Below are 18,688 nucleotides of genomic sequence, written 5' to 3'. Positions count from 1 at the left end.
TTACTCCAAATTTCTCCTTTGCCAAGTTTGCTGATATTTTGCATTGTTGGGTTTTGGCTGTTTTGTTGTTTTGGTTTGGTTTTGGGGGGTTTTGTTTTTTTTAAAAGTCCATACCCTCACATGAGAAAGCTTCTGTCTAATGGGCTAGCTTCCTGGAACCACGTGGCTGCGTGCTGATGGGACGGATATCACATGTGCAAGGCACAGGCTACACAGCAGTCCCTCAGCCATCCAGTTGCTTTCAGACAATCCCATGGCTTCCCAGGTCCTAAAGCAGATGCTGCAGCTGCGCTGAAGCTGAGGAGCAAAGTGGTTTCAGCCACCCTAGCCAGCTGGGCCATGTCATAATTTAACAGAGTACACTCACAGCTTTTTGTGAAATTAAGCATAGTTTTCAAATGTTCGTTAGGAGGATCCAAATATTCCCTTTTAACCCTTGCAATATGCAACACATTAATCGCAAATACACAGATCACAAAAATCCACTTTATCTTCCCTTTAACTGGACATCTGCACATAGCTGTGTTCAACTACAATACCACAGAAAAGATCCATCTTAAAGCTAAACTAAGATTAGGAGTTTCTGAAAAATATCTGCATGAGGACAATGCCTCACTGATTAACAGCAAACTAGAGCTAAGCAAATCAGAAGATAAAATAAGTGGCCCTAATTTGTATTCACACATTAAATTCAACAGAAAAAACAGAAGCAAGATTCTTTTCAGATCTGAAAGAATTTTAAAAGCATTCATTTTGGCCTACCTCCCTTTTTGCTGGGTGTAGCAAAATGTGACAATGTAGAAAATACTGAAATACTCAAGATTTCACAAGAAAAATGTGCCCTTGTGATGGGAATTTTTATACAGAATAAACCTGAGAAAAGCAGCAAAGTGGCCTTTGCAGAAAGTAGACAGTGCACTGCATAGCATGATGTGTAGAGTGCTACTGCTTTGAACAGAATAGCCCTGCTTTTCCATTCCTGCAGAGCTGAGCCTGAATCTAGATTTAAGTTAAAGGTTTGAACTTGCAGGTTCCTTCAAAGCTGCTTTCTACTGTATGAATCTCAAAAATATCAGCTGAAGGAAACCTTTGGAAATCCTCGTCTAGTACTTTGCTGTGCTACTGTAGCCCTCTGGCTCAGCCAGCAACCTAGCCTAGCTGCAGTAGCTGCTTTTATCATTTTTCCTAGCTCCCTCCACACCAGCAGACTTCTGCACTTCCCCAGACCTCTCAGTTTGAGTGGGAAAACAGAAGTTTATTCTAGCAGCACTACTCTTCTGAGCACGAACTTTCCATCAGATTATTCTCCCTATGGATACCAATGCAGTTTATTCTGAGCAGGAAATTCTGTGGTTTGCATGGTTCAAGTTTTACCACTTGGGCTCACAATTAATTGTTCTTTACACCACTACTTGTCACAATCTATTAAAAGGAACCCATTTGTTTTAAGAACTCTACTTGGCTATTTTTCAGATAATATCCTTGTGTACAGAGTATCTCTGGGTGGTAGCTAGATATGTGTGAGTGTGTGGGTCTGTGCCTATATGTGATAGCTTCTACATCTCCTTTCCACTTGTATTATGGGGTAATGCTGCCAGTAATGACAATCTGTAAAGCTGCAACAGGTGTTTAAAATTTTCCACCTACAGGTAAATGAGGAAAGAGAAGGTATCATCTAATAAAAGACATTGGGGCCTGACAGAAGGCAGTTGGCCTTGTTTTCAGATCAGTTACTTGTGTTATTTCATCTGATTGACTTACTGGTTTGGTTAAACATTTATATCTCTGCTAATTGTTCTGATGCACAACCTGCACAAACAATCGATTTCTAGGAACAAGTCAATTAATTTTAATTGTGTGCTTTTGTCCTCACCACGCTCCTGATAAAAGTTTAAATCATCTGTGGCAGTCCAAACAGTCAGGAGTGCCCATGTCTCCCTCTAGCCATAGGAGACAGGAGTCCCAAGGAGGCACAAGGGAGGATGACTCATATGTCCTGTTCCTTTGCAGCACCATCAGTTTACCCATGTAGTGGAGAAGGCTGAATGTCACAAGCCTACATGAGGATCCTTTTAATCTGAGGAGTGCAAACTTTTACTGTTAGAACCCACAATGGTAAATGTAGGTGTAAATATTAGATTCAGAAAACCCTTGTCATATCCTGCTGTAGTGTGTATGTTTTCTGTAAACTGTCTTCTATGTTGTTTACAAAGGCACATGTATATTGGTTCTTTCCTTCATTTCGTGATGATCACAATTTTTGTTATGGCTCCCAAAAGAAGAAAGATATTTACTTTTATTGTATATTGATTGACAGTCTGGTTTTAAAGAATTTCTGGAAATATAAAATATTAGATAAATGTAGCAGCTTTCTTCCAAACATGGATAATGTCCAGTTACTTCCTGGGAAAGGTAGTCTCAGTATGTAGCACTTGCTTTGGAAAACAAATGCCTTAATAATGAATGCTCCCCACACCTCCTCATCCTTTCTCTCATCTTTTGTTGCTAGCCATGATATCATACGTATGAAACCTTCAGTAAGTTTGGGTCAAATGTCCTGGCCATGCCACCTCCCAGCCTCTTACCCACTCCCAGCCTACCAACCTTTAAGGGTGGGCATAAGGGGTTGGAGAGATCCTCAGTGCTGTGTGAACGTTGCTCAGCAGTGCCCAAAAACTGGTGTGATACCTTTTTAGCTATGAGAGCTTCTATGGAGAAAGTCCATCCCAGTCAGATCCAAGAAAACTACATATAAGAAAATTTCTATACTTGAATCCTATCATGTTGAGGAAGAATATTTCCTTTAGCAGATAGAGAGAGGAAGAGGGATGGAAAGAAAGGGGGACAGGGAAAGAGATATTCCCTTATGAGAGGCATTTGGCTATCACATTGTAAAGAATACATCAAAAATAGTTCCCACTCATTTACTTCCACCCAAGTGGGAAAAGTAAGTCATTGAATTTTTGCAAGAAAGGATGATCCAAAGGAGCAGTCACTGCAAAACTCTTGATGGTTTTCTTCTCTTCCCAAGAATTTATGCTACTATTACATAGTCCTAGTACATCCAGATAAGCTATTCTGAAAATGTGGCCAACTCTTGGGCATCATACAGACTTCATAGAGCAGAATCCACTTGGACTTTCTTCCTTCCAATAGTGCTTAGACCTTTTTCTTTCATAATATGCATGTACATTCAGAACATGTACATTCAGAGCTCAGTGTTACATGAGAATTTCTGAAGGACAACATCAGTCTTCTCAGGGACTGAATGAGGGAATTCCTGTCACCAGAGAAGGGAGATTTCTAGGAACGAGTTTTCCTTTGCTTTATAGTGAGCCTAGAATCTCAAGCTACTGCTGACTCAACAATAACAGAGTGTGAAAAATTGGAAATCTAGCAGCTGTAATTGCTTGAGAAGTCCTTGCCTATTCACAAATGATAAAAATTGAACTGCGCATGCCAGTGGCAATTCTGAAGAAACTCAGTAAAGTAATTAGACTGTATGTGAGCAAATTATAATGGACAGGCAGTAACTGAAGATTCTCCAATACCAACTTTGTAATTAAACTCCTTCTCAAAATGGATAGGTTTGAGTATTCTGAATCTTTTCTTAATAAAGTAGTCACAGAACAGTGCTGCCTCTCCTATTTTTTCTGGATGCCTCTAGGCAACCCCCAGCTTGGTAACTACCATTATACTATGCTTCCCTAGATATCACAAGAATTTTTGTCTTAGGCCTTCTTTTTCATTACACAGTTTCCTGAGATGTTAACTTCTAGACACGGAAGATGAACTTGAGCAGGACTGCCTTTAAATCAATCTCTTTATTCTGTAGGTATGCCATTAGTGGGAATAGATACCTTGTGATGCTGCTCTTTGCTGATTTGAGATATTTATGGACTTGTTAGCTCTGTGTGATAAACCTGAGCATTATCAGTGGTACACTGTGAAATTTAAAAGCTGATTGCTTTTCAGCAAAGCCTAAGTATCACACATATTGAGATTTCACACAAAAATGTAGGGGTTTTAGAGGAGGGAAAGATATCTGAATTCCCAAATTGACTCTATTAACTTTCAGAGTCTACCAACATGGACAAATGATTTTGTGTTTCATCAGTACTATCAGAATGTAGTGGTTCATGTCTCTGATACCTGACACCTTGAGAAGCCCAGAATATGGAGCAGGCACAGAATGATATCTCTTCAAGCCCTCTCCAATGTCCACCGGCTTCTGCCCTGGGTTATCCTCTGAAAGTTTGAGTTGTTTTTTTTTCTTTGTTTTTGTTTGGTTGGTTTTGGTTTGGTTTGGTTTTTGTTGATTTTTTGTGTGTGTTTGTGGTTTTTTTTTTAATAAAACAATGTTTACTGGTTTTCTTCCATGAATTTGTTTAATTGTTTTTTGCTTAAGTACAGTTTTGGACTGTATGGCAATCACTGTGTGAAAACTCACCTACACATTCTGTGCAGAAGTATCTCATCTTGGCCGTTTTGAACTCACCAGCTGGTACTTGCCTTTGATACAGCAGATGAAGGATAACTATGCTGGTTCAGACTCAATTTTTTAGTTTTGTAACCAAGCAGAGGCTGGATAAAAAACTACCCATGTTTACAACAGCTGCTGAGATGCCTCAAAATTAGGCCTTTTTATAGAATATTAGCCTAAAATTTATTTGTGTAAATGGAATGAACAGAACAGTGTAATTTTAATCTTCTTTTCTTACAAAAGAGGGCTGTGCATTTACACTGCATCAATCACTCAACTCTCCTTAGCAATTTTTGCCCTTGTTGACCCATGTTAACTCCTTTGTCTGAGCTAAAGCAGTCTCAAAGCCAATTAAATGTATATACCATAAATCAACATTTTGTTAAAGTCGGTGACAGTATTTGGTGATGTGTCTCAGTTGTGAATAAGAGAACTGGGAAGAAACAAAAGATACTGTGGAAGCTCTTGTTAGACAGTATTGCTGATGGAGAAGGAAGAGCTGGGAACTATGAGAATGCATCTCAGGGAGCACATGAAGACCAACTGAGATTACTGCTAGGGGATAGAGGAGGTGGAGATGTAAAGAATAGGACAGAAATCCATGGGAAGTCAGGCTTCACTAGGTTTGTTTCTAATGAAGTAACTTCCTTACTACAAGTATACATTTTGACTAGAAAGGATGTATTTGCAAACTACAAAAAAATATTTACAAAAATTATTCAGCATGTATTTTACAGAAATGTAATCACCTCTCACTCAATCTGCTAATAAATTTAATCTTACTGAAACATTTTGTTTTCTTTTCTCAGATTCTGAATGGAAGAGAAAACCTGTCTATACACAAGTACACTTCCCTTTCTATGAGGTAAGAGTTACCTTCATCTGTAGAAGAGTGTGGTTTTTTATATGAGTGCTAAATAGTGGAAACAAACTATAAATGTTTTAATGGGTAAGAAAAGAAAGGGTGAAGCAGATGACTGGCCAAATATAAGACTCATCAATTTTCCTTAAAATAGTTTTTATGTCGTAAAATTTTCTGTGAAATTCCTCATTATTAAGTTGATCAGAAAAGCTGAGTTTTAGGGAAAAAAAGTATAAATTTCTTCCTATTTTTGTAAAATTTGTGATTAATTTTTTTTACAAGCCCTATTATAAACTTGGACAACCTTCTCAGACTTAGCATAGCCCTAAAGTATGAAAAGGGAACAAGTCACTCTATAATAGAGAAGGACTAAATTGAGTGGAGGCTGTACGACCAATACCGGACATACTTCGGGGAGTTGAGATTAATACCTGTACAATTTGAGATTACGCTTTTTACCATTTTTTATACCTTACAAAACCCCAAAACAACATACACACACACAAAAACCAAACCAAACCAAAACCAAAAACAAACAAAAAAAACTACCCAAAAAACCAAACCAAATAGCATAAAAATACAAAACAAGAACACGCACACACAAAATCCCACAGAATCCCCCAAAAAACCAAAACCATAGAATATTTTTTGCCAGAGCACAGATTCAAAAACAGAAAAATAATTGACAGGTTACCAGTGCAGTTCTTCTGGAAGTTGGGATTCTCTAGTGGGTGCCCTGGGATACGGCACTGAAATCTGTGCTGCCAGAACTCAGGAAACCAAGGATTGCGGGTGTTGGTGTCCAGACGCAGCTTCAGATAGTAGTCATCAAATGCCAAGACCTCAGGAGACTGCAGTTTGATAGTAATGCCTCCATTTGCTTCGGGTTCATAACCTTCAATGACTTCATCTCTGTCTGCCCAACCGTCACTGCAAAGAGGCAGAAAACCATTATTACACAAAGACAGGAAGCTTGTTTTGAAAAAACAACCAGAAAACAGCAGGCCGGCACCCTTGGAAGCAAGTGATTAAGGGGGAATATAAAGGTGTAAAATTCAGGCAGAGAAAGCAGAGTAATAGAGGCTTGTAATGAGCAGTCTGACTGATTTCATGCAGAGTCCTCATTAACTCATCTGGAATAATGAGGATTTATCCTTGTCCCTCTGGAAAGGTTATTGGGCATAGCTTCTGCTGTTATGTCTGAAGAGATTCTGCCTTCTTTCCACTGTCTTGTAAGGGGTGGAAACTGAGAAAATTAATGTTGATGGAAAGCAAACTGAGCCAGGATCCTGGATGTTTTGCTGAATAGACCTCAGCATGCACAGATCATACAGCTAAAAGAGCGATTCAGATCAAATATAAAGTGAGAAATGCACTGTGTTGGAAGAGAATGAAATATGAATACTTAACAAACTAAAAAGAAAACTACATGCTAATCTCATGCTCCACGGGGTTTGTGATAACATGTTTCCTTTTCCTCTTCTTCTGGTTTTTTTTTTCAATTAAAAAACAATGGCTTTCTATTTTGCTTCTCTGTTCATATATGAGATACTTTTAAAAACCTGAAGATAAATCTGTTTCTTGATAACATTATTTCATGGAAAGTCTATTTTAACAGATTTGAATGAAGTCCATTGGGCTTATCATCTGAGTTTTAGTTCAGTTCCTTTAATTCTTTTTCTTCTTCTTTAGAAGTCCATTGATTTAGTGTCATTCTCCAGTTCTTATTACAGTCCCCTAAGAATAGTGCTATTACAGTCTAATTTAAGTGCAAATATAAGTCAGCCATTGCTTAATTTTAAAATGCTGTGTGTGTCACAAGAGAAATAGATTATTCTGGCACCTCAGTTCCAGTTCTATCCACTCAGAATCAAATCAGTGGCAGTGCTTGTGTGAAAAGTAGACAGATGAAGCACTTCCAGCAGCAAAGAGCTCAAGATGAAAAATGCAATTGACTGCTGAGAGAAGTCTCAGATTCACCCTGAAGAGGATTGCATCCTGAATTTCAGACAGACTGAAAGAAGGTCCTTGTTAGAAGCCTCTTACACACAGGCTTGAGATGGCAGACCATTGTGGTGCAGACCATTACCAGCTGAGGCCATTTATGAGACACTCAGCATAGATGTGCCTGGGACTCCACAGTGAAAAATAGACAAGATTTGAAGTAGCAAGCTCTGTCACAGTCCTAGACAAACAGGTATAAAGTGACTATGCATTGGGCATGTGTGAGTCTTTGCTCCCCAGCCACCAGACTAAACAGCTGCATGGTTTAGCTGGCATTCACATTAACTGCTACGTCTATGCTCTAAACACCTGGAAAAAAAATGTCCAATTCTCCATAAAAATACGAGAAAACCCATGTACTGAATGTTTTCCACATGGGAAACATGATCCAAGCCTCTCTTATGGGAAGTTATTTAAGACATGGGACATCTGGCAATGCGCTGAGTGTTCAACAAATTCCTTTCAGCCTGGTCTCATGGACCTACAAAGCTTTAAGATGGCACTACATGGCACCTTTGAGACAGGATTTCTTGTTTCTCCATTTAACAAGGCCTTGCCCAAAATTTCTGACCTTGCAAATCAATGACTAGTATCTTCATATAGCGTGAGATATATTTGTATGCATGTTGCATTTCACACGTGGTGTGAGAGCGAAAAGCTGGGGGAGATGCAGAGTGTAGGTCACAGCAGGGAGACAGTGATGGCTGAAGAATGCCAGAGTATCCCAAAGTGACTCTCTCTGTCAAGCTGAACCTGGCAACATCTGCTGGTTTCTTCTTCCCACACCCAGAAGTGCAGGTTACCCAGCTTCTTGCACCAATATAGGCCAAATGATAACCACCTGGCACAGACTGAACCTGACAGCTGCACTTGAATTGCCACAGGGGCGCACGGAGTTCAAAAATGACAATTTGTCTATCCCTGCTCCCTGCCCCACTAGACTGCTTTGAATTTTGAAGAGGAGAAAAAAGCCACTGTTCAACCCCTCTGCATCTCCCCACTGCTCACTTGTCCATATTCTGAAGGCAAAATGTACCGTGTATCCTGACTGCTTCGTGACAGACCATGGCCTAAATAACCCTGATATGGATAACCCTATGAAGGTAAAACCATGAGAACTAACTTTCTGGATTTCACATAATTCAAGCTGGAAATGAGCGCCAGAGGGGAGAAAAAGACACAATATTTATTTTTTCCTATGTGGGGGAAAAATAAGCAAAAGATCACTCTAACAGCATGAGTAATTGAGTCCTAATTGCATGATTACTTCATTATTTGTCACAATGTTTTTGCCTTTCAAACTGTAGACTCAAGCAGAAACATAAGTGAGTCAAAAAGATTATGTAAATTGAGCCATTTTTCCAAGACCTTCTTGAAAGGAGGTAGTTTCTCTGATGTTTTGGTTTTTTACCAGCCAAAAAATAGTTATTGGTTTCCCCCCCACCACCAATATGTTTGGCTTGAAAAATTGCCACATACACTCTGAAGGCAAAGCAGAGCAAATCTGCAAACACAAGAGAAAGTGTGTTTTGAGTTCTCTGAGAGCAGCTTATTTAAAAATTCCTTACATTGGAACACAGATTGTCACCTAATGTTTCTTTGTCTCCTTCTGGCCTCATATATTTTTTTATTCTCTCTTCAACTTCCTCAAATCTGTCTGATAAGTTTTGTCTTCAACTAAATGTGAAGAAAAAGCACTGGAATCAGAGAAAAAACGTTCATATGTGTTGAAGCTCATATAGGAGCTTTGCTCTACTTTCAGTAAAATCAAGGAAGCAAAGAGAAGTCCTCTGGTCTCTTAGGGGTTCCCTGGCATCCTGGCTGCAGGCTGACTGAGCTGAAAAGTGCTCTAAGGGGCCTGTCCAGCTCTACCAGCAGCTATGGGAGGATTATTAGAGACATAAGATCCTGTTAGAATATCTTTCAGTATCTCTTTTTGCTGTTAAGATGTATCTCTATCTATATCTCTATCTATATCTATAACTATATCTATATCTATAACTATATATCCAAGATTGTCTAGGAACTGTGCATCCTTAGTGCCTTATAAATAATAAGAAACCTATATTTCTAATGCTGGGCAACAGCACAATACTGAAGTCCAGATGACAGTGTGCATGTCAGAATCACAAGACCAATAGCTGATTCAATGTAAATTTGAAATTTCATTTAAAAAAAGAAGCACATACTATTCTTTCGTTGGCAGAATCAAGCACTTTCCACCTACTATCCTTCTTTCATCCTGCTGAATAGCAAGTAGCACCACACACAGCACTTTCTCCTAACCCACCTTTCTTTGTGTCTTTACCACAGATTTCAGGAGGTGCCCAATATCCATTACCCAAACTGCCTTCCCTGATGAGTGTCCATGCGTGTGACAATCTGGCCTTGAAACATGCTGGGTATCTTGCGCAACAGTTGATCTGAAGCTCTGTAAAGGGGTTTATAGTGTGATGACAGAAACAGTGAGGGAGGAAAAAGCATGTGGGTGTCAGACTAGCAACAACTCTTTTTGCTCTTAAGAGAGAAAGAACTGCCTTTGTTGTGGTTTTGTGGTGTTTATCACAGTTAAAATGGTCACTGATGCTCTGCAAGCTGCTTGTAGTCCAAGTCCCAGTCTGGTGGCTGACATTCATGATGCCAACTCCAAATTTCAGCATTCAGTCGCAAACAAAAATAAAGCAGAAAGGGAAAAAGCCCAGGGTTACCTCATCTAGCATCAGAAGTCCTATTTCCCATTATCACAGACTTAGTTTGAAGAAAAGAAGCTATTTTTTTCTCAACCAGTTTACTATTCTGCTAATATGTGACAATGGACATCACTGAGTTTGGGTTAAACATGTTAGCCTCCCTATATTTTCTGAATTGTAGTCATATATATTCTTATGACTGAAACACGGGGGGAAATGGAATGGATTTCCAATTTCCTGTCATCTTCCAAACATGAACAGTGTCAGCTGCTTTTCACAAGGGCTGATGAGACAACCAGCAATCAGCCTTTCTATTTTCATCTCCTCAGGGCTTAACTCAAGCTGTGCAGCAACATCTCTGCTCTGCTTCCCAGCACAGCACTCAGAGAGTTACTAGTCCAGATGCTTTTTTAAAACAGGCAAACCCACAAAAGTAAGCATGCTATTGTTTGTGAGGACTGCTTGCCCTGTGATTATTGTGGGGAGTAGCATCCTTTCACAGGTAAGGAAAATGAAACACATCTGTGAGCACCACTGTCTGGCAATTTGATCCCTGCACCCTTATAACGTTTGATCTGGATGCCCAAAGCTGCAGAGGGCAATTGATTTAGACTTCTCTGACTGCAGAGTTACAACTACCTTTGCATTAGCTGAGGTAACATTTTCTTAAGAAGTTTTCATTCATGGTATTTTTTTCTGCTGGGTTGAATAAGTCATAAAATAAAAGAAATTAAGAGCAAATTAATTATTTCTGCGATAATCCTTCTGCCTACAGGAGATATTCTTGTCATTATAAAACCAAATAAATGAATCATATTGACATGATTTTGATCTCTTTTTTTATTTTTTTTTTTTTTGACAAGTTCTGTTCTTGTCCTAGTGAATATTTTTATCCACTTTGAAAACAATGCTACGTGTGGCTATATCTACGTAAATTGGAAACATTAGTTTCAAATTTTCAACCTTCACAGAGGTTCCCTGCTGACATCCTACTTACACAGGGTAGCAGGGCACTAGGTGACCATAGCTGTCACACTAAAGAATCAGAGTCTGGATTCTTGCCTTCTCTCCCTTCAGCAAAACTAAAACCCCTGTCAGTATACCTCCCTTGTCACATCAATATACATTCCTGCAGAGCCCATTGCTGAATGCTTTCTTACCATTGCTCTCCAGGCTGCAAGCTGGCTTGCTATTAGGTCAAACTTCTAATAGATTTAAATATGAGGACAGCACTACTCAGAGAATTCAACGTTCAATAAAGTGCCAAGACATTTTTCATATATCTCAGTATCTATATTTTTAAAGACAATTATTATATGTTGGATTATATGTATATATTAAAAAAAAAGCTGGACATTTTAATTGGAGACTGCTTTTTGCAAGACCATCTTTCTACGTGTAGTCAGACACTGCTTTTTTAGAAGCTCAGACACTACTTTTATACACACATTTCAAAATGCTACAAAACACTGAATAGTTATAAGTAGCATTTAAATAATTTGTTATTTGCTTCTGGTAAATGCCAGTGCTCTGGATTTCCAGAGCTTGTCAGATGTGGAAGCCTGCAAATTTCTCTTTTTATAGAAGTCTTTTCTGACAATACACCACTGGAAAATCCAGTGCAGATTCTCATGTCCACATGTAGGAGTTGTACAACTGTGATGACCTCCTCCTTGCTTTTCTGACAAAATGGAGGGAAACTCAGAGCTCAGCGTAAGGTCAACACAAAAAGTACCAGTGTGGCAGGTGAAATAATTTCATAGGCAAAAAAAATCAGTGTTGCCACTTGCTGTGATCACGGGTGGCAGAATCAGGCCCAGAGTTATTCACGAACAGCACTCCAGCTGACTGCTCAGCTGCCCTCTTCTGGGAGAAGACTTCTTCTGCCCTCTTCTCCCTCTTCTGGGAGAAGACTTTTAAAAAATTCTTTATTTCATCATCCTGGTGTACCAGGAATCAAAAAAAACCCAATTACCTTATTGTGAAGGAGGATGGGCCTATTCTCTAGCAATAAGGAATGCTATCCAGTGTCTGTGTAATACATGCCTTAAACAGAAGATGGCATGTAAGGAAAATTGAGACTGTCCAATATTCACAAGTCAGCAAGTAGCAAAATGACTTTCCTCCTTAGGCTTACGCATTGTTAGTCAATCCCAACAATCACCAATGTCAGCTAAAAGGTGCTGATCATTATTGCTAATGAGCATTATTTTAGACATGAGAAACAGAAGGTCATTTTCACACTTACTCCTTCAGCTAATTCACCAGTACTATCTAATTGCATTGAAAGGTGGGAGAGCTTTCCTCAGTTGCCAACCATGAATTTCGAAAAAACATAGTTTCACTTTTATATTTGCGACAAGTCCTAGCAATATTAGAATACTCCCATGGCTACAGATAACCCTGTATCTCACTGCTGGCAAGACCAGGATGAAAGTCTGTGTGCTGTCATGCTAAAACCTGAGGCCTGATGAGAACTGACTCATCTCCTTAAAACCAGAAGAAGCAAGTTCACTAAATATTCTCATCTGAGAGGAAAACAAAAGGGTGATAACATAGAAAAGCTTGGGTTGGAAGGGACCTTAAAGATCAGCTAGTTCCAATCCCCCTGCCATGGGCAAGGATACCTTCTACTAGACAAGGTTGCACAAAGCCCCATCCAACCTGACCTGGAACACTTCTAGGGATGGGGTATCCCCACGTGCTCTGAAAAGCCTGTTCCATTATCTCACCACTCCCACAATAAATAATTTCTTCCTAATATCTTATCTAAACCTAACTTTTTTCAGGTTAAAGACATTCTTCTTTGTCCTATTACTACATACCCTTGTAAAAAAGTTCCTCTACATTCTCTTGTAGGCCCCCTTTAGGTACTGAAAGGTGCTATAAGTCCTAATGTCTTCTCTTCTCCAACTTTAACAACCTCAACTCTCTGGGCCTGTCTTTGTAGGAGAGGTGCTCTATTCCTCTAATCTTCTTGGTGGCCCTCCTCTGGACTTGCTCCAACAGGCCCAAGTCATTCCTATGTTGGAGTATCCAGAGTTGGACACAGTACTCCAGGTGGGGTCTCATGAATGCAGGGTAGATGTGGAAAATCACCTCCTTCAGTATAGGCTTCAATGTAAGTCAGTGGTTTTGCTCCTGCAGGCATGGATGGAGGCAGGCAGGAGTCATCACCTTCCCAAGTTTCCTGTCTTTTGCAACAGGCATCACAAGGTACTGTGGGATTTCTGACTGATTCCTTTCCCCACAAACTGTGCTGGGCTCAAATGTACCTGGAATTCCAGCTATTAGATTCTTCCAGTTTGCTAACCTCCATAGGTCAGTCATGACTAAAATCAGCTGAAAGCGTCATGGCAATATCAGTTCTGCACATTGGAAGCATGAGGGGAAAACCACTGAAGCACCTTCTGGGAGGGCAAATTAAAGGGAAATAAAAAATTGCTGTCTTTGCAATCTCACACACACACAAGAGAAGGTACAAGAAGAGCGTTTGGTGCCAGATTGTGAAGTTAATGATTTTAGACTCACAACTCATACAGCGCTACTATGCCACTGTGGGTTGTAAGCCTCCCATGGGATTATAGATGGAAAAGCATGTCAAGCCTGATCAGGACTTGGGCTGGATGTCTCTAGGGAGGACCAGCATGACTGAGGAAGGGACTGGTATGATTTTTATAGCTCCCTTTGAGACAGCAATATGTGTCTGTCATGGTTTCAATTCTAATGTCCTACAGGAGGTGATGTTTTGTGAGAGAAATTGAAAGATGAAGTTCAAAAGTAATTCCAAAGACCACTTCCTACAAGTGATTTGTCTTGTTTCTTAGTAAAATTTCTGTTCTTCTCGGGTTCTGCTTCATTATGTTGCATACACAATTTTTCACTTCCCATCCACGGTTATTGAAAGCTCACAGTCAGAGTAGCACATTAGTTCTTACATTTTACAGAAACAAAAAGTGTTGGTAAGGGGTTGCCATTTCTATTTAGTCAATTAGTGATTTTTTTTTTATATGAATGACACTGTAAAGTGGATAAATGAGAGCTCATTATGTTTCAAATTATTATCATTCACTTCTGTGCGAATGTTCAATATTTTTACACTGTTCATTTAAAAAAATGTATATTATAACCTTGTGGACCATGATGGATTGTATTTTGCAAATACGTATTTACAAAGGTTTTAATTATCATATGTCGTGCATATATTTGCATGCAATTTACATAATGTATTTTAACTGCCTATCATGCAGGCAGTATCTTGGGGAGTCTTTACTGTGAAGATTCCTGACACGTTTGGCATATGCAGCTTTTTGTAAATGTTGTTGCTGCTTTTATGCCAGAAAGGTTTTACCATTCTCAAGGATGCACAATGGTGAGTATCTTGGAAAATCAGCAACCATACATATATTCTCTAGGGCAATAGCTGATTTTTCGAAAAGTATACACATGCTTTCAGCCCAGACTGGCAAGTGGATTGAATCTTTGCTCTGCATGTTTGAAATTCATAACACGAGGCATCATGAAAGCACAATATCTTCTCCAAATGAAAGCACATGTGTAAGGAAGAGAATTCAATTTTAAACAAACACACACATGTAGGAAACTTTAGTCTTAGCATTGTGCCTTATCTAAGGTGCTCCTTGGCTCCAATGTCTGCTGCCAAATCAAAGATTTTTAATGTCTTATTAAACACCCAAATCTGAAAACAGGTTTAGTTTTTCATCTCTGTACCAATTCCTGGGGATTTGGAGCTCTGCTGCAGCTTTGCTTTGAGTAAAGTGCAAGAAGTCTCCATTGAAGAATGAATATGGATAGTAAGAAGTCGTTCCTGCTGTGAAGAGCCCAACAGTATTCCCTTTTCAGGAAGGATAATTAGGAAAAAATAGTCCTGTTAAGATTTCCATCCTGTCCTAAAGTTAGAGGCTGAGGTCTTTTCTGTGGAACCATGCAAAAGCGCGAAGGGGAATAGAATCCTTCCTACCTCTGCTTCAGCCAGCTACAACCTACTCAAGTTTTTGGACCATATCCAGAGGACTGGAAAGAGAGAGAATACATGGAGGGGAAACAGGCTGCAAATACATGGAAAGGTACATGTATATATACAGGAAAAAGAACAAGTAAACACAGATCCCTCTCTGCTCCATGCCACCCCATCAGATCTTTCTGGATGCGTAGCCATGAATTTGTGACACTTCCTAAAAGATTAATTCATAGGTGTCTTCCCTATCCACAAGCAGAAAAAGGGGAAGCATACTTCCTTTCTTCCCTCCTTACTTTGTTTGTTGAGGCCCTGCTGATGAATAGGAAAACAGAAAAACATCTTAGAATCTCATTTCCATTTCCACTGTATTGAGCTCAAAAATGCCATGAATTGCAGCCTTTAGATTTCTCCAAGATATTTGCTTACAGGATAATTGAGAATTTCCATTCGGGTTTATATTAGCAGATTCCCTCAAATGATCCCTTTCTGTTACCATCTCATATTACAACAGTTAAGAGAAATACACAGTGCTTACAGGCCTTTTTTCAACATAAATAAAATTTCAAATATGAAGATCTAAGGAGGACATCCTACATCTTGCGTGAGGTTGCCATTATTGGTTTGCATATAAACTATTTTCATACCTGCACAAGTTTTCTGGAATGTTATTTACACACTCATGCTTGAAAATTGAACCTTTACACACAGATTTGTGTAGGAACTGCTTATTGCTTTGATAGCCCTTCAATGAAGTCGTGTCTGCAGAGGAACTGGTAGCTGTAGATAAGAGCCCACTATACATTCCATACCAAAGCACACTAATATGGGCTTGGAAAAATCAGATTGGATAAAATGAAGAATAAAAGGTGAAACACCAATAAACCCATGATAAAATCACAAAACTCATGAAGTTTACATGTATTAGAAGAATATTTCCTTTTACAACTGTTTCTATCAAAACTATTTTAAATTTGTCCCTATCTGCCATTCTCTCTTTTTGACTTTCTGTGGATAATTGAACATTCAGATTACTAGGAATATATATGAATAATATAATTTCCACTCAAATATTCACAAATTGTTCATTTGTAATAAGATATTGATATGGGAAATATAAAATTCATACTATGATAATGACTCTTCTAAGCACCCAAACCTTTCAAGTGAGAAAATCAAGTAATACTTTAAGGCTTTCATAGAACAAATAAAATCATTAGTCTTCAGTAACCTACTAGCACAGCATCCATTGTATTGTGTCTACAATAATGTGTGAAGAGCTCATGAATCCCTAGCAAACCAAGAAACAGTAAATAATTTGAATAATGAATTCACTTGAAAATTAGCCAATCTTTTAATGAAGAGTTATTGAACATTAAACCTCTGCAATGCCTTGAATTTTTTTTAATAATCCACTTTGGTCAGGCAATTCTACTATCCTTGACTTAAAGCAACTGTTACAGACCATTTCAAAATGTATTAAAGTATTATTGATTTACTCTTCTGCAATTCTCAGTCTTAAAGTCATAAATTTTTATTCATGTAGCTGTAGACACATGAAATAAGAAATGTAAGCATAATCATCTGCTTGTCTAAACCAAACTGAGTTCCACACCACCTGGCTAACCTCTACACCTTAAGAGTTTCTGGTGTAGCAAGCAGAGCTACAGCAGCACGGTAGCAACCTTCTAGGCATTTAGGTATTGGGCATCCACATCATATTAAAACCAAATATGTCCAGAATATAACTGGAAATTATCAGATATCATGCTCAGAGGAACCACTGAAATGCGCCATCTTGTTTAAATTTACTTATTTAAGACTAGATCATTCAAGTTGCTCCTTCCAGGTATCATGCTGGCATCACTGACAAAGCTAGGATGGCAGATACTCACTGATGTAAGGAAAAGGTCCACACAGGCTCCTGCTATCATGCAGAAGTTTAACATTATAAGTTGCATCCCATAGTAACCCCATCCTGTAGCATGTGGGGCATGGAACAGCCATAGCGAGATGCCTACTTAAATACTGAGTCTGCATGCAGCAATACCTACCTACCATCCTGACTATCTAGGGATTAGAAAAAGTGCCTATTGAATGTTTTTTTTTTTTTATTAAGAATTGATTAATATCCAAGTGTTCCTGAGAAAACATAAGTGAAGATTTTCTGAAAGTCATAGGTTTCATTAACAAAAATTGTGAAGTGAGCAGATAGACATTTAGAAAGAGTAGAGTGATTTGCAGAAATCTTGGTCACATTGGATTTATTCTTCTAAGTACTTGAGTAAAATAGTTCCATACACTTTTTTATATGGTCAAGCCAACCTAAGACTAAGTAAATGTCGGTTGAATGAATTACTAGCATTTCATAAGACTGAGTACAAATACAAAATTGCTTTAAAGTCACAACTGAGAAGGCCACCATTCTTCAAAGTGTCTAATTTACCAAATCACCAAATTAAGACACAATATAATCAGATTAATTTAAAATTGGATGAAATAAATATTTATTCTTCGTTCGTTCTGTACTGGGGGTTGAGAAGGCATCTGTTTTCCTTCTAAATCCCAAGTTGTACTTGAATTGGAAAATTTCTTCCAGGTAGTATGTATGGATATCTTTTCTGATATCAGATGTTTTCCTGAAGGAAACTCATCTTAATGACTATCTTTCCCAAGAAAGAATGGAGGCTTTCCTTCTGATGTAGAAGCTATGCTTGTCCATTTTATGTATGCAGTCATGGAATAATTTGGTTGGAAGAGATCCCTGGCGATCTCACAGCTGAGGAAGCTATATGGTCCATGCAGTCTCCCTTCAAGTAATTTGGTTCATTCCTGTAATTTCCTTCAGGTCATTAGAGAAAGTACAAGTCATGTAACTAGGGAGACAACAAATCTGCTACTATAAATTAAGCCTTACACTTTCATTTAGGAAAGGCAAAACTTCTTTTATATTTCATTAATCTATTGACCCCAGAACAATCAAAATGTTCCTAGGATTAAATTCTATTTATTAGTGATGATGGTACAACTTATCAATTGAAAACTGAAGCAAGCTTTTTAAAAATAGAACCTGATTTTGTCCTGCTTTTGCACAAAGGCACAATTATGAAAGTGTGTAAGTTGCCTTTCCTCCTACGTGACACAGTGACAGAGAACTATATTCTTTCTCCTTTCATGAATCCAATCAGAGAAGAAGAATGTGTATGGACCAACAGAAAATAGATACTTGTCAATTGCCTCATGCAGTATTGGGATATGCAAAGAAAGTCTGAAGGACACTGTGGAGAAACTTCCTTTTACTCTACGGCTGAACAATATGCAAAAGGTTAAGAATCCATCTCAAAGGAGCTACTCAAAGAAATCTACTCTACCTCTATCAACAAACTCAGAAAGCAAATTTTTAAACCCATGTTTACACATGAAGGCCAGAAAAAAACAATTACTCCTGGAGAAGCATTCAAAATAAAAAGTACTTTTTTATATTCATCCATTGAAATACCAACAAAACATACAGAATTCAAGGTAAGGCATATGCATATGAACATACATGCACATGTTTTTTAAAACAAAACAAAACAAAACAAAACAAAACAAAAAAATCCCATGACAACAGCAAAAACCAAACAGAACAATGGGGAAAAAATAAAGGAAAATAGCCTTTTCAATGAACA

General features: G+C 38.5%; 1 protein-coding gene across 9 annotated transcripts in view; it reads right to left on the bottom strand.

Moving 5' to 3' along the window:
- Positions 1-18,688, bottom strand: part of GRM1 (glutamate metabotropic receptor 1) — a 182,294-nt gene that overhangs the window by 59,848 nt on the left and 103,758 nt on the right. For all 9 annotated transcript variants that reach the window (XM_064649055.1, XM_064649058.1, XM_064649057.1 and 6 more), the window contains exon 4: positions 6,040-6,275. In XM_064649055.1, the coding sequence (XP_064505125.1) occupies positions 6,040-6,275 (236 nt within the window). The remainder of the gene's footprint in view (positions 1-6,039; positions 6,276-18,688) is intronic.

This window comes from Pseudopipra pipra, chromosome 3 (assembly GCF_036250125.1).
Source record: "Pseudopipra pipra isolate bDixPip1 chromosome 3, bDixPip1.hap1, whole genome shotgun sequence".
Lineage (NCBI taxonomy): Eukaryota > Metazoa > Chordata > Aves > Passeriformes > Pipridae > Pseudopipra > Pseudopipra pipra.
This window is presented reverse-complemented; position numbering and strand designations above follow the sequence as displayed.